The sequence below is a fragment of the Hypanus sabinus genome, chromosome 27, assembly GCF_030144855.1.
Source record: "Hypanus sabinus isolate sHypSab1 chromosome 27, sHypSab1.hap1, whole genome shotgun sequence".
Taxonomy (NCBI): Eukaryota; Metazoa; Chordata; class Chondrichthyes; order Myliobatiformes; family Dasyatidae; genus Hypanus; species Hypanus sabinus.
In genome coordinates, this window is record NC_082732.1 from 24731722 (window position 1) to 24748879 (window position 17158).

At 41.3% G+C, this 17158-nt stretch overlaps 1 protein-coding gene across 4 annotated transcripts in view; it reads right to left on the reverse strand.

The window, feature by feature from the left end:
• Positions 1-830: 830 nt before the first annotated feature.
• The window catches only part of LOC132382114 (transmembrane protein 88), a 72875-nt gene continuing 56547 nt past the window's right edge, over positions 831-17158 (reverse strand). For 2 of the 4 annotated variants that reach the window (XR_009508205.1, XR_009508206.1), the window contains 2 exons: positions 2754-2821; positions 2524-2664 (listed from right to left, as the gene is read on the reverse strand). Coding sequence is in view for 1 of the 4 variants with exons in the window: in XM_059952001.1 (XP_059807984.1) it covers positions 2392-2664 (273 nt within the window). In the remaining 3 variants the exon portion in view is untranslated. Of the gene's footprint in view, positions 2665-2753; positions 2822-11412; positions 11472-17158 lie in introns of those variants that run through there. The other 2 variants (XR_009508207.1, XM_059952001.1) reach the window with 2 other exon arrangements.

Genomic DNA, 17158 nt, shown 5'->3' on the forward strand with positions numbered 1-17158 from the left:
TGTTCATGATCAGGGTTCACATATGTAACGGATTGTTTTATTAGTTGAAGTAAGGGATATAAGAGCATAAAATTTGTGCTTCAGTTGTATAAAACATTAATACCAATATCATGATTATCTGTTCATCATAGCATAAGAAGGGGGTGATTACAAGAGATGTGATATAGAGATATACAAGGATTTTGTCAGAGATGGAAATGCCAGCTCTGAGAAAAAAATAGGGCTTTTTGTTTGGGCCTATACTCTTTGGAATTTAGAAGAATGTGTGGGGATCTCATTGAAACCTATTGAATGTTGAAAGGACTAGATAGGGTGGGTGTGATGTTTTCTATGGTGGGGGCATCCAGAGCAAGAGGACACGGCCTCAAAGTTGAGGGTCGACCTTTTAGAACAGTTTTTTTTAGCCAGAGAGTAGTAAATCTGTGGAATGCTCTGCCACAGACTGAGGTAGAGGCCAAGTCCATGTGTATATTTAATTGGGAAGTTTATCGTTTTCTGTTCGGTCAGGGCATCAAGGGACATGGTGAGAGGGCAGGTGTGTGGGGTTGAGTGGTATCTGGGATCGGCCATGATAGAATGGGGAGCAGAATCAATGAGCTGAATGGCCTAAATCTGCTCCTGGGTCAAAATTCTAATGTCCTTTGTGCATGGAAATCTCAGTATTAATGAAATGTGCAATCATTCTTTCCATTTAAGCACATTGTCATCTTCATTTAGAACGGCATTCAGCAAATTCTCACATCACCATATAGTTTCTAGGTTCGGAAAAAGAGCTTCCCACTAACCTCCTATAACTGAGCGTGAAGGAACTCACCAGAGAGAAGTACAGATAGACATGAAGCAGCCTCTTTATTCGACAAAATGAGATACAGCAGGCATCATACTGAGACACCTTTCAGTGGAAGACAGTCTGCTCAACCCAACACTACATAACATTTTATGTGCTAATGATCAAAGAAAATTCAGGACAATTCCATATTTACAATACTTGCTTTGAATCGCACATTGACTTCACACCTCCCACCTTCGCACCTGTACTACAGGCACCCAAATAATGAATTTAAATCAGTGTTGTCTGGTCTTCCAATTAACTGTGGTGTCTTTCAATTGTCTTAAGAGCCCATTGTTCAGAGCTGCATTTTAGATTTCGTCTTCAATGCATATTCAGATCTGAAGGTTGGTTGCTGAAGTCAATATTCACTATGTGCTCTAACCCCAGAAATGCCCAAAGAATAATATTTTGCTTGCTTTTCAGGTGACGTAGCAAGCGTCATATCAAGAAGGTCTGCTTGATCTTGCTCTTGATTTTGGTGAAGCTCTCTTTGATTTTGCTTTCACCCTTCAATTCTCCTTCCATCTGAATTGTTGGCTGTGATATCTGTTTTGACATGAGGCCTTGTTTCCTAGTGCATTTCCCCATTTTATTCTGGTCACGATTCACTCTCTTTCGACCTGCTTTTGTTACCTGCTGTTGGTAATCATTTCCAAAGAGTAATAATGAGCATCAAAATATTCACAGACTCTTCTGAAATTATATTAATTAGACAAGCACATGTGTCAGTGAATTCTGACACTAACTGTTTTAAGTTTCTGTTCGATTTGTCACATCTCATCCTTTGATTTCATTTTTTCTCTTCTTTCCTTCCTTGCCCTTAGTTTAATGAATTTTGTCATGTCAGGATTCATATCTCCTTTGTTGTTACACATAGTTCTCTAAGGACAAGCGTTCTTGCAACGTGATCAAATTGTTTATCACATCAGGATAACTGGACCCTGACAAACAGATGTCCATACCTCATTTCCAATATTTCTATTTTAAATTCCTTTGGCCACATTCAGCTGTTTAGATAATGTTGATACTCCACATTTACAAGGCATATCTATACACAATATCTAAGGTGTATTAAATGCCTTCCTCGGGACTGTTCTAAGCTGTCGATGTGAACTTGGTACACTGTAATCAAACCCTCCACCAACAAGAGGTACTGCAAAGAGGTAATGTATGACAAGTTTACACAGGCATTCTATGCAGTCCCATGGAAGATTTTTAGTATGTTGCTGTTGACAAGGGCAAATGGGAGTGCAAACCATTCAATAGATTAGAGAAAGGTAAAGCTGGGAAAAGTGATTGAAAATACATTGAGTTACAAATCCCATTTAAAGAGATTGGAATAAATATCTCTCTATTTAGTATAACAGAATTAAAGAGAATCAAGCTAAAGTATTGATCAGTCTTTTCAAAACAAGAGACATTGCAGCAATGACCTTTGAGTTTAAATATTAAAATGCTACTGTTAGTTACTCCACAATGCAAGAGACAGAAGACAGAGCACAAGATTATGACAGAAAGCAGTAACAGACTGTGAGATGTTCCGGTCATTTAAAGTGCTTTCAGACCCAAGCTTTCAAACTGCTCTCCCATTCTTTACCACGGCAACAGCAGCAGCCGGGGCTGTCGTACCCTGGCCACTTCAGCCCTTTGTAGACAGCTCTGGAGTAGGACGCAAAGCAGAAGAAGAGGCGCAGGCGGCGTGCCACGCTACAGTAGGTCACCATAGCGATCACAATAAGTGGAGACATAAGGACAAAGCCAAGAATGATGAGGGCGGAGGAGCTCTTATCATCAAGGACAGTTTTACAGTAGTAGGCATCCGAATGAATAACCTGAAGATCAAATATAAAAACAGTGACTCTAAATCAGATAGACATTGAGAATACCACGAATTACAATTACAAATGCAATAGTTTCTTACAAGTCCCGATGGATATTAGAACAGTTAATAAACAGTGTCCGTTTTCACAGATGTCCTTAAGTTGATGTCTGCAAATCAAAAAAAATCAGTCACTATGGTAACGATACCTGCTCAGTATTGTAATAAATGCCATCAAAAACACCTTAGACTGAAAAGAAAGAACAATCACTAAAACCAAAGAGACAGGAATCTACTTCAGCCATTAATATACACAATGGTTTTGAATTAATATTACCGGAGCTTGTTTCTATCTAAAGGTCAGGTATTCATTATCCAGAGGTGGCCTGCAATTGACATTTAATAGTTTATTAAATTTCTTAAACAGATGCAACTGTGTAGCTTTTAGCATCATGCCAGGACAGCGCCAGCGACACAGGTTCGATTCTATCAATGACTGTAAGGGGTCTGTACGTTCTCCCCATGACTGTGGGGGTTTCCTCCGAGTGCTCTGGTTTCCTCCCACATTCCAAAGACAAGCGGTTCAGCAAGTTAATTGTTCACCTGTGTAGAATTGGGCAGCGCAGGCTCTTTTGGCTGGAAGGGCCCGCTATACCCCTAAATAAAATAAAAATTATCCAAGTAAGGTCTGAGAAGGAAACACTGGAACATGAACCAGTCAGTCATCCCACTGTATCCAAACAGCCAATTATTTGTCATTATCAGATTTTATTTTAATTAAACAATTCCCCAGTTTCTTTCCCTCTCCTTTTTAAAATCCCCTTACATTCCAGCCACTCATCCCATTTCTCGCATTTAATTCAAAAGTCTGTCAATAGATGTTGTGATCTTTCCATTTAATTTGGAATATGTTTGTAACTTTGATGGGTTTCCAATGGTTTCCGATGTAGCAGATGGTTGTTGTACATTCTTTCTTCCCCTGAATGATTATGAATGCATTCCAAAGAGTGGTAACACACAACAAAAATGAGTGAGTAATACACATTTAGCTCTGGAACTTGATCCATTTTTCAACAGGAAAATGGCTGGTCAGATCTTAGCCTTAACCTTTTTGTCCATTCCCACAACCCCCAGCCTCCTCTGCCCTCTGAGAGAAGAAATTCCATCTCCAATGGAGAACTACAACTTATCCTGAAGTCCCCCCCCCCAGCTCTACACCTTGTACAGCACAGAACACCATCTCAGCATTTATTCTGTCAAGCACCCTCAACATCTTAAATGTTTTAATAAAAATCTCTTCTCATTCTTTGAAACATTAATGAGTTTAGACCCAACCCACTCAATAGTTTCCACCAACCCAGGAGTTAATCTAGTGAATCTTCTCAGAAACATCTCTGTTGCAATCACGTCCATCACTACACAAATCAGGTTTGCATTATTGGCAATACATGGAAATATGATCGTTGAATGAGGGGGCAGAATGTCATATTTCCTAGTTTGCTGATGATATAAAACTAGGTGGGACTGTGAGTATGGAGGAGAAGTAAGGTACATCAATGGGGTGTGGATGAGCTAAGTAACTGGGAAAAACTAAAGCAGTTAGACAGTAATGTGGAAAAACGTGAAGTCATCCACTTTGTCACACAAATCAGACAACTGGAGAATATACTACATGGTGACGCTGGAAATACTGCTGCTCAAAACGTCCTTGTATAGAGTTAAGAAGTGATTTTTTGAAACTGGCGATATTATTCAAAGCTTGAGAGGATGAGTTCAGGAAGGGTGCTTCCTCTGACTGAGAAGTCTAAAACAAAGGATCACAGTTTCAAAATAAGGGGCAAACCTTTTTGGACTGAGTTGAAGACAAGTTCCTCCATTCAGAGCATGATTAGTTGTTGGAATTCTCTATCCCAGAGGAATTGAATTCGTTTAAAATAGAGATCAGAAGACTTCAGGATATTGAAGTGATCAATCAATATGGGGATAGTACAGAAAATGGCACTGAGAAATATCCTTGATATCTAGGGGAAGGTAACTATTCTTGTTTTAATTCTCATGATCATAGGACTGTAAAACTGAATGTGACTTTGGTAAAGCTCTGTACAGTTCCAACGCAAGTTCCCCATATTCATACACTACCCCTTTAGCAATAAAAATTCCATTTGCCCTCCTAATTATTTGTTGGTCCTAAGTGTAGTCTTTCAAGTTCAAAAGCTAGTGATAATTTACCACAGGATCCTCTGGCCAATCTCTGAAGTTGACTTTTATCTCTCTCATGTAGATTCCTCATGCGTAGTGAAGAAATAAATAATTCAGAGAAGATGACTGCTAATCTGAATAAATCTTGCATAAATTTCCCATATCTAACACTGCCAGTTTTCCGGGTGATTTGCTGAAGAAATGACAAATGCCACGCACAACTCTTGAAATTATTTCAGCTTTTAGCCTCACATTCTCATTCGATCAAAGATTGCATGGTAGTGTAGCAGTTAGCATTTAACTGTTACGGAGTCGGTGATCCGGGTTCAATTCTAGCGCTGTCTGCAAGGAGCCTGTGCATCCTCCCTGGGATTGTTTGGGTTCACTGCTATGTTCTGAAGATGTATGGGATAGGGTTAGTGAGCTGCGGGCACGCTGTGTTGGTTCCGGAAGAGTGGCGACATTTGTGGGCTGCCCCGCACAAACCTCGCTGATTTGATTTGATGTGAATGACGCATACCACTGTTGGTTTTGATATTTCGAATGGTGTGACAAAAAAAGCTAATTTTTAAAAATACTTAAATTAATGAGGCAGACAGAAGGAATAGATTTATCCAAATGGAAATTGTGCATAAGAGCAAAGAAAATACATCCAGAGTCTGTAAGTAGATTGTATTGATAATATATTTAAGAATACATTATCAATATCTATATATTTTGTTCTGCCACCAGTAAATATTGTACAGCTTCCAAATAACACAAACAAGCAAACACTTCACGTGCTAATAATAAGTGTGAAGCACATTTATCAGCTCAGCGCCTCCACGAAGACAACAAAATTAGGATTGAAAGATCTAGGGTTGCTGCTTTCAATTATAATGCAATTATGCCTCCTGTAAATGAAAGTGTAGGCATTCAGCGAAGACAGGATCAGACACGAATGGCTATGATGCTCCCTGTCACTGCTCTCCACAGTCTACGTTCATACGCGAAGATCAGTCAGTTGAGTGGGAGGCGGGACACCAGTTGGCAAGGTAATAGCGGTAGGGAACGAATAGGTAAAAAGATTGAGAGAGACAAATGGGCTTTTTCAAAATCATTACTTCACAGTAGATGAATGACTGATATGTGAAATGAAACGCCCAGCCTTGTGGAGAAGTGGAAGTTGCGGAGCCAAATTAAGGCAGAATAGAGGGAGCTGAGAATAAATGCTTAAAATTCTACTGAGCGGTTCAAATGTCTGACCTAAAGGCCAAACCGATACTCAAACCTCTAATAGTACAGCCTCTGCACCATAAACTAATTTAATACAAAGTCATTGTGACCTCTGCATCCATGACTGTACACTCCATTTTCCCTCCTTCATACAATATTTATAAGTTTTCATTTACATATATTAACATATATTAACCTGATTTGAACTCAGACTGGAATAGTAGATCTCATTTGTTTTGTACATCTTTTTGATAGTTATAAATTTATTCACTACATTTCTGCTCACAGGAAATGAAGATAATTAGACACAACTTGTCAGAGATTCATAAGATAGGAAAAAGGTGAAGTATGTGCTTTGCCTCATTTGATTCTGTTCTTTCAGATTTTAGGGGTATGGAGGGCTATGGTCCCGGTACAGGTCGATGGGAATAAGCTGTTTAAATAGTTTCAGCATGTACTAGATGGGCCAAATGGCCGGCTTCTGTGCTGTACTTCTCAATGACTTTATGACTCTAAATCAGACTCTGGTTCCACTCTAACATCGATCTATTTCGTAAAGGAATAAACAATGTTATTGTCTCAACCACAATGCACAAAAACAAAACCGAAAAAAAAGTTATGAACATTTTAGAAGCAAAAAGCCCTGCTGTCCTAATCCCTCAGGCCTTTGTTCATGGCATAGGGGAGGTGAGGGGAGGGAGTGGCAGACAAACGAGGAAAGAGGCAGAGATAAATAGCAGTAGCCAAATTCTCAGAGATAGTGAGTTCATTCGAAAATTGACAGAAACCTTATCTCACTCTATGGCTCATAGATACGTCAGTGCCTCTGCTTGCCATCATTAAATTCATAAGACTCTTGAAACGGATATCATCTCCCACCTGTAATTCCTCTGTTGTTTCTGCTAACAGGGTTGCAAACAGTAAACCCACTCAGTGCAAAGAAATGCTTTCTTGTGTCCAACTTGTTATAAGCTGCGCCACTGAGGCTGCAGGGTAGCGTGGTGGCTAGCACAGTGCTTTACAGCACAGGAGGCCAGGGTTCAATCCCCACTGCTGCCTGTAAGGAGTTCAGATTCAGGTTTATTATCACCATTGTTGTGATTGAGGCATGTGAGTCTGTATGTTCTCCGACCCAGCGTGGGTTTTCTCCGGGTGCTCTGGTTTCCTCCAAAGACGTGGGTTAATTGGTCATTACAAATTGCCCTGTGATTAGCCTAGGATTAAGTTGGGGGACTGCTAGGCAACGTGGCCTTGAAGGCCCAGAAGGGCCTATTCCACACTGTATCTCAATAAGTAATTTCGAATTCAAGTGATCGCAGCTGGATAATAATTCAGATGACTCCATGTTCTCATAACCCATCTCAGTCTGTGGATTCATAGAATTATTCCACATGGCCCCAGTTCCACCTTGCACTCTCCCATCCCTAAGCATCTTCACAATGTTTTTATCTATTTCTCCCTTTTACTAACGTGTCAGTGATAGTAAATCCAATACTAATTCTGATACAGTGGCTCACGCATCAGCTATTACTTGTGGCTGCTGCTGTTGCAACACTGCCAAGTGAAGATCTCTTTTTCTTTCTTATATTCTCTCAGCCTCTCCACCTCCTTCTTTGGCCTGCTTAGATACAGCTTTTGGAGCACTACCTCTACCTCAATATAATCTCATGCCCAGCAACTTCCCAGAAACCTGCAAATGTCACTCCACTCTTTAAGAAGGGAGAAAGCCAGAAGAAAGGAAATTAGAGGTCAGTTAGACTGGTTGCAGTGATTGGGAAGATATTGGAGTCCATTATTAAGGATCAGGCTTCAGGGTACCTGAGGACACATGATAAAGTAGGCTTCCTGAAGGTCAAATCTGTTGAAATTCTTAGAGAAAATAACCAGCGGGATAGACAAATGAGAGTCAGTGGATGCCGTTTACTTGGATTTTCAGAAGACTTGTGACAAGGTTGCTTAACAGATAAGAACTCATGGCATTACAGGAAAGATACTAGCATGGATAGAAGATTGGCTGATTAGCAGGAGGGAGAGTGTGAATAAAGGGACCTTTTCTGGTTGGCTGCTGGTGACTAGTGATGTTCTGCAGAGGCCGGTGTTGGGACCACTTCTTTTCTCATTAATGATTTAGATGACAGAATTGATGTCGTTGTGGCAAGTTTCCCAGTTTGCAGGTGATAGGTGGAGGGGCAGGTGGTGTTGAGGAAGCAGGGAGCCTGCAGGAGAACTGAGACAGATTCGGAGAACGGGCATAGAAGTGGGAGATGGAATATAGTGTCAGGAAGTGTGTGATCATGTACTTCTGTAGAAGGAATAGAGGCAAAATAGAGGCAAATTAAAAAAATATTTTCTAAACAGGGAGAAAATATTTAAAATAAGCAATACAAAGGGTCTTGGGAGTCCTCGTGCAGGGTTCCCTAAAGGTTAATTCGCAGGTTGACTCACTGGCACGGAAGGCAAATACAATGTTAGAATTCATTTCAGGAGGACAAGAATATAAAAGCAAGGATGCATGCCGAGGCTTTATAAAGCAGTGGTTTATAATACTTGGAGTACCGTGAGCAGTTTTGGGCCCCTTATCTAAGAAAAGGTGTGCTGGCATGGAGAGGTCCAGAGGAGGTTCATGAGAATGATTCTAGGAACAAAAGGGTTAATGTATGAGGAGTGTTTGATGTCTCTGGACCTGTATTCGCTGGGGTTTAGAAGAATGAAAGGAGATTTCATTGAACCCCATCAAATGTTGAAAGGCCTGGATAGAGTGGATGTGGGGAGGATGTTTCCTACAGTGGAGGGAGTCTAGAACTGCCTCAGAACAGAAGGATGTCCCTTTAGGACAGAGATGAGGAGGAATTTCTTTAGCCAGAGGGTGGTGAATCTGTGGAATTCATTGGCACAGATGGCTGTGGAGGCCAAGTCTTTGGGTACGTTTAAAGCGGAGGTTAACAGGTTCTTGATTAGTTAGGGTATCAAAGGTAATGGGGGAAAGGTAGGAAAATGGGGTTGGGAGGGAGTTGGAATGCAGTAGGTTACTCGATGAACTGAAAGGCCTAATTCAGCTCCCATGTCTTATGGTGTTATGGGTTACTTCAAGGGAGGTTCAAATGCCTCTTACAGCTTCCATCTTTTGAAAAATAAAATTGATTTACGTATGCCAACTGGAAAATCTTTCACATATATGCTTTAATACATACCCCTTTAATGCCTCTACATAGAACAATGTCCAAGAGGACAGCAGAGAGATATAATCAGTCAAAACATGGACACTGAATTGAGTGATTGGGAAGGATAGTAAAATGCAGAGACAGGGGAGATTACACTGGACTCATAATATTAAATTGGAAGTGTTGCACTGCAGTCTTGGGAATTAAAAGACCATAATGTGGGAAGGATTTTAGGTAATAAACTGTGTGGATGAACAAAGTCCCAAAATTTTAAGACTGAGCAATGATCAAGGGCAATGAATTTATAGCAACAATACTGAGCTGCTTTTGCATTGTGCTCCTAATGGAACACACAGAGTCTCACTGGAACGTTAAAGTGTAGGACGCTGAACCGCGTACAGATATATGAGGAGCTGAGATTGATTTCATACAGAAGGAAGATGGAGAGACTAGGTTGGCAATTTCAGAGCATCTGGGCCTGGGCAGCTGAAGGGTCTAACACTCCCGGTGGGATGAATAACTTGGAACTGGAACTGGTGCGTTATTGTCACATGTACTGAGAGACAGAGACAATCTGGCCTTGTGTAACATTCGTAAGGATCGTGTCTTTGAGGTAGAACAAGGTAAAACAATAAAGTGTAACAGCGACAGAGAAAACGCAGTGCAGGTAAACAATAAAATGCAAGATCATTAAGAAGTAGTTTACAAAATCAAGATTCCATCTTATCGTACCAGGGAACCATTCAATATTCTTATAATGGTGGGGTAGAAGCTCTCCTTGAGCCTGGTGCTGTGTGCTTTCAGGCGTTTGTATCTGCTATCTTTTGGAATAGGATAGGACAGAAAGAATCTCCAGGGTGGGTGGGCCTTTGATTTTACTGAGGCAGTGAGAAGTCCATGGAGAAGAGGATGGTTTCTGTGATGTACTGAGCTGGGTCCGCAACACTCTGCGGTTTCTTGCGGCCACTTACCGAGCAGTCGCCAGACCAATGCACCGTCAGAAAGGAGACTTTCTACAGCGCATTGATAAAAATTGGTCAGGGTTGATGGGGGCACATCAAATTTCGCAGAGACATTGGTGAGTTTTCTTGACCATGACTGGACCGGGGGAAGTGAAGCTCTCAACCTTCTCAGCCTCAACACCATTGACATAGCACGTGTATCCATCATCCCCCCCCCCCAAAGGTTGTTGTCATGGCTCCATGTTACTAGTCTCTCGGTCTCCTTCCTGTACTGAGTCATTGTTATTCGAGATACAATTCACTGCAGTGATATCATCTACAAAAATGAGGCATATTCAAGAAACCAGGATGGGAAGCTTATGAAATGTGGAACATAAGAAATCGGAGCAGAAGTAGAACCTTGTAGCCCAGGAACCGGCATGGTAGCGTTGTGGTTAGCACAACACTTTACAGTACCAGCAAACCAGGTTCAATTCCTGCTGCTGTCTGAAACGAGTCTGTACGTTCTCCCCTTGAATGAGTGGGTTTCCTCCAGGTCCTCTGGTTTCCTCCCACAGTCCAAAGACGTACTGGCTGGTAGGTTAGTTAGTCATTGTAAATTGTCCTGTGATTAGGCTAGGGTTAAATCGGAGATTGCTGAGTGGATTGAAGAGCCTATTCCATGCTGTATCTCGATAAATGTAACAATGGTTGGGTTGAGTCATTCTCTGACCTTGGCAATTTAATTGCAAACGTTTTGCCACGATGCGAGGAGACATCGCTAGTATACTGTTGACTGTGATGTGTCCTCTGAATGCTTGGTCTTCAACCAAGCTAGTAGATAACACCAATGTGGTCTACAAAATCCACTGCGGGGACTGCAGACCACAAGGCATGAAGCTCGCTACAATGAGATTTCCTCCCCACATCAGAAATGACATCCAATCTGCTGATTGATAAGTAGATAAAGGCCAAGTACTCGAAGGACACACCACCATCAAGAGTGGACTGACAATGTCTCCTCGCAGCGTGACAAAAGATTTGTAAGTAAATTGCTAAGATTGGAGAACAACTCAACCCAAGCACCAAGCACCCGAGCTACTCATCTTCTGAATTATTTCCACATACCAATAAATAAATCATGGCTGATCTGACCATTGGCCCCATTCCACTTCCAGTCACTTGACTCCCCTATATCCAAAATCTAAATATCAAAGATTTATGATCATCTCAGTGGAGGATTACCTTCTCTTCTGTCTTCTGTCTGAGTGCTTATCCTGACAAATTCCAGACTACCCCACCAGAGGAACCATCCCTTTGGAGCCCTATATATCAGATGTGAAAACAATGGATAAGAATTTTAATACAAAGGCACTGCTTCGCTAAGAGTCGGAGTAGGTTGGCAAGCACGAGGTTGATAAAAAATGGGATTTAGAATCAGAATCAGGTTTATTATCATCGGCATGTGTCATGAAATTTGTTAATTTAGGAGCAGCTGTTCAATGCAATACATAATATAGAAGAAGAGGAAAAAACTCATAATAATAACAATAAATAAATAAATAAATAGATTGCAGGACATATATTGAATAGAACAAAAATAGTGCAAAAAACAGAAATAATATATATTAAAAAGTGAGGTAGTGTTGATGGGTTCGATGTCCATTTCAGAATCGGATGGCAGAGGGGAAGGAGCTCTTCCTGAATTGCTGAGTGTGTGCCTTCAGGCTGCTTTACCTCCTATCTGATGGTAACAGTGAGAAAAGGACATGCCCTGGGTGCAGGGGGTCCTTGATAATGGACGCTGCCTTTCTGAGACACCGCTCCTTGAAGATGTCCTGGGTACTTTGTAGGCTAGTCTCCAAGATGGAGCCAACTAAATTTACAACCCTCGGAAGCTTCTTTTGGTCCTGTGCCATAGACCCTCCATACCAGACAGTGACACAGCCTGTCAGAATGCTCTCCACGGTATATCTAAAGAAGTTTTTGAGTGTATTTATTGACATGCCAAATCTCTTCAAACTGCTAATGAAGTGCAGTCGCTGTCTTGCCTTCTTTATAATTGCATCGATATGTTGGGACCAGGTTAGGTCCTCAGAGATCTTGACACCCAGGACCTTGAAACTGCTCATTCTCTCCACTTCTGATCCCTCTTTAAGGATTGGTATGTGTTCCTTCGTCTTACCCTTCCTGAAGTCCACAATCAGCTCTTTCATCTTACTGACGTTGAGTGCCAGGTTGTTGCTGCGACACCACTCAACTAGTTGGAATATCTCACTCCTGTGCGCCCTCTTGTCACCATCTGAGATTCCACCAACAATGGTTGTATCATCAGCAAATTTATGGATGGTATTTGAGCCATGCCTAGCCACGGTCATGGGCTATGTTCCCTTTGAGTTGTGCGCATGTCCTCGTGCACACACGTTTTTCAACCAGTGCACAAAGGAAATTAATGCGCGCACAGAAGATTAGTTACCTAAAATAATGTAGTAATTAATAATCTTTTAGCTAAACGTTTTTGTTAACTAGTTAGTCGGTTTTTCAAATACCACAATGCACGTCACTGATTTACGTCACCTCACCTTTCCTGTTCCAGTTTGTACAGCTGCATCACGGTGGCAGCCATCTTTGGCGGACAGTATTCATATTGTAAGTTTACAAAGGTCTGTTTCAAATCCTGCAGATAGCTTACTAAGTTTTTATAGAAAAAATTTTTTATTCACTGTGTCGAATTCAAAAGAAGCGAAGGGCGTGAAGCGCAAAAGAAGATCAGTCAAATGACCCTGTGGCTAAATACTGTCACAAGAGATTGATAAACATCACATACGAAGTAGCTTTACAGGTTTTAAGTGATGTCTTTGATGAACTGGCTTCACTGTGTAAGATTCTGCAAAAGAGTGGCCTGAGACAGATCGATTCACTTCATTTTGCGCAAGGCAAAATTAACAAGATAAGAAAGCAGTATCTGGGAGACAATGTTTCGTGGAGTGACAAAGTTAAAGTTTTGCTAAGCCAGCAACGTGAGGAAAATGTCACAGTAGATACAAATTTGCTGTTGACTTTTATAAATAGTCTTTGTGTTCATTTAGAAGAAAGGTTTCCTGAAGATGAGGTACAAGAATGGTCAGCTTTTGATTTCTCCGCAATTGCAGATTATGATGTCACATTTGGTGATGAACAAGTTAATGCCTTATGTCTAAACTATCATGATTTTCTAGCTGAAAATACTGTAATGGTTAGACGGTTTAATGATTTCAAATTTTCCGTGCAAGAAAAAATTAAATACAAAATTATTTCAAACTTTGCTCAAATGGTGGCATTTGTACTTCAAAATGAACAGTTTTGCGACCTTGCACAGTTGATGGACATTGGGGGAACCTTTCTTGCATCTATTGCGGACTGTGAGCAAAGTTTTAGCCTAATGAATCAAGAACAAGCTGAGAAACCATTTAGGTGAATGTCATTTGGATATGTTAATGAGAATCAAAAGCTAGCAACTGGATGGAAGTTCTATTAGTCTAGATAGAGTTTACAAAGAATGAGTAAATGCCAAAGAGAGAGAAAAAATAACTGAGTGACTTAAATATGTATGTTATTTTGTTGTTATTCTGTGCAGTTTTATGTCAAATATTCTGTAAACCTACATAAACTGTGCCATGTGTGCATTCAATGCGCACATACTTTTGTCACAGGAAAAAAATTGCACAACATAAGATTTTTGCGCACACTGACTATTGGTCACTGACTATTGAGCATTGGTCATGGATATAGAGAGAGTAGAGCAGTGGGATAAGCACACACCCCTGAGGTACACCATGTTGATTGTCAACGAGGAGATATTATCACCAAACTACACGCATTATGGTCTTCTGATTAGGAAGTAAAGAATCGAATTGCAAAGGCCCAGATTCTGTAACTTTTCAATCAGGATTGTGGGAATGATGATGTTAATATAGTGGATGAGCAGCGTCCTGACATAAGTATTTGTGTTGTCCAGGTGGTCTAAAGCCGTGTGGAGAGCCATTGAGATTGCATCTGCCATTGACCTATTGTGATGATAGGCAAATTGCAATGAGTCCAGGTCCTTGATGAGGCAGGAGTTTAGTCTAGTCATGACCAACCTCACTGTCAATGTGAGTGCTATTGGACGATAGTCATTAAGGCATCTCACATTATTCTTCTTAGGCACTGGTATAATTGTTGCCTTTTTGAAGCGAGTGGGAACTTCCACCCGTAGCAGTAGGAGGTTGAAAATGTCCTTGAATACTCCCGCACAGGTTTTCAGAGCCTTACCAGGTACTCGATCTGGAGCCTCTGTCTTGCGAGGGTTCACTCTCTTTAAAGACAACCTAACATCAGCCTCTGAGACAGAAATCACAGGGTCATCAGGTGCAGCAGGGACCTTCACAGCTGTGGTTGTGTTCAAAGCGGGCATAGAAGGCATTGAGTTCATCTGGTATTGAAGCATTGCTGCCATTCATGCTATTGGGTTTCACTTTGTAGGAAGTAATGTCTTGCAGACCCTGCCAGAGTTGCCGTGCATCCAATGTCACCTCCGGCCTCGTCCGAAATTTAGTGAAGGGGATGTAACAAAGGGATGGATGAGATTTTTGTCTGGTGATGGCCAGAGGCAGGGCTAGAACTAGGTGATGTATGAGAGGTGGGGGAGAGATGGTCCTAACGATAACACAGATGTGTGGACAGCAAGGCTTGAAGCCATCTGATTCAGCCTTACCAGGTTGTCAGGGCCAGAGACAAACTGGTGGCAAGATTTCAGTGGCTGGATTAATTGCATCTGAAGCATAATAATTGCTTAAACACGCTATTCACTGCGCATTAACTTAAGATGCGCTTGCTTAACTCACTGAATAGCTAAGTTTGCAGTAATGCCACCTAAAATGGGGTTATTACCAAATGAGCAACCTGTTCTGAAGATTACTGAAGTACATTATGACAAGCCAAATAGTCTATTGTCATCTCTGTGCTATCTTGATGCTTTGATTCTTGATCCTGTTCCTAATATAATGCTTGTATCACCAGCAGCTTGAATAACAGTGTCATTTAACAGTGCTTATTATTTGCTCCGTACTTGGACTCTCTACACCTGCTGCTTACGCCTGACAATGTAAGGGATCGGCATTCAGAGTGTGCCGGGGCTCCAGTGTTTACATCCTCAGAGCAATGTCACGCATTTTCCTAATTTTCGAACAATGCGACGTTTGGCCGTCCAACGATCACCCCGAGCTGGCGGGGCTCCATTTTATTGGGAGTAAAGGTTACATTTCCATCAACATGAGGCAATGCATTTTTTATAAATGAAATAACAGTATTTCTCTGTGAGGCATAGTGTGTTTTCTTTTGTGTTGTGTAGCATTCTAAAAGAAGCCAAGTACTACTGAAATAATAGTGTTATTATACTGGGTATACGATAAGAATCATAGCAACATTTATTATGCCTCAAACTTCAGCATGGTCTTCTCAGCAGTAAGGATGCCGCAGATTCATTAAATTCACTTCAGGCTCAATTCACACGATGCAGAAACATATTGTTTCCCATCACTCAAAGAGAAAAAACATATCCTCTGGCCTTTTAGTAAATAATACCATTGTGTTCCTCTTACAGAATGGAAAGCTATTTACATTTAGTGAGCATATTGTCTGGATAAACACATCCATTATTTGTACCCGTGTCACCAGTATCCGTCACTCTTACGGCAAGTCTCGCTGAAATACATGTCAAATCCTCTGAAAAAATATGACGACAACTGAAAAAATTCTTACAGTGAAAAATCAGCCACTTCAGATTTTGCATTTGGTGAATAACTGTGTACGTCCTTTGGGGATTAAGGAAAACTTAGAGTCGGACAGTCATAGAAAAGTACGGCACAGAAACGGGCCCTTTGGCCTATCTAGTCTGTGTGGAACCATTATAGACTGGCTGCTCCCATTGACCCTCACCAGGATCACAGCCTTCTATTCCTCTGCCATCCAAGTACCTATCCAAACTTCTCCTAAACATTGGAAGTGAACTCACATGCACCATTTGTGCTGGTAGTTTGCTCCACTGTCTCACAACCCTCTGAGTGAAGAAGTTTTCCCTTCATGTTTCCCTTAAACTTCTCACCTTTCACCCTTAACCCATGACCTCTAGTTATAGCCTAACCTCAGTGGAAAAAAGTCTGCTTGCACTTACTCTATCTATACCCTTCATAATTTTATGTACCTCTATCAAATCTCCCCTCGATCTTCTATGTTCCGAGGAATAAATTCGATCTTCCCTTATAACTCAGGTCTTCTAGACCCGGCAACATCCCTGTAAATTTTCACTGTACTCTCTCAACCTCACATCTTTCCTGTAGGTAGGTGACCAGAACTGCACACAATTCTCCAGATTAGGCCTCAGTGATGCCTAAAACGACTTCAACATAGCATTCCAACTCCTGTACTCAATACCTTGATTTATGAAGACCAATGTGCCAAAAGCTTTCTTTACAACCCTATCTACCTGTGGTGCCACTTCCAATGAATTATGTACCTGTATTCCCAGATCCCTTTGTTTTACCGCTCCTCAGTGCCCTACCGTTCACAGTCTATGACCTGGTCCTACCAAAGTGCAACACCTGCACTTGTCTGCATTAAATCGCATCTGCCGTTTTTCAGTCCGTTTTCCAGCTGATTCAGATTCCACGGGAAGCTTTGATAATCTTCCTCGCTGTCCATACAGCTCCAGCCTTGGTATTATCCACAAATTTGCTGATCCAGTTTACCACATTATCATCCAGATCATTGATATAGATGACAAACCACAACGGACCAAGCACTGACCCCTGCAGCATGCCATTAGTCACAGCCCTCCAGTTAGAGAGGCAACCATCTACTACCACTCTCTGGCTTCTCCCACAAAGCCAATGTCTAATTTAATTTACCGCACCATCTTGAATACCAAATGACTGAACCTTCTTGACCAACCTCCCATGTGGGACCTTGTCAA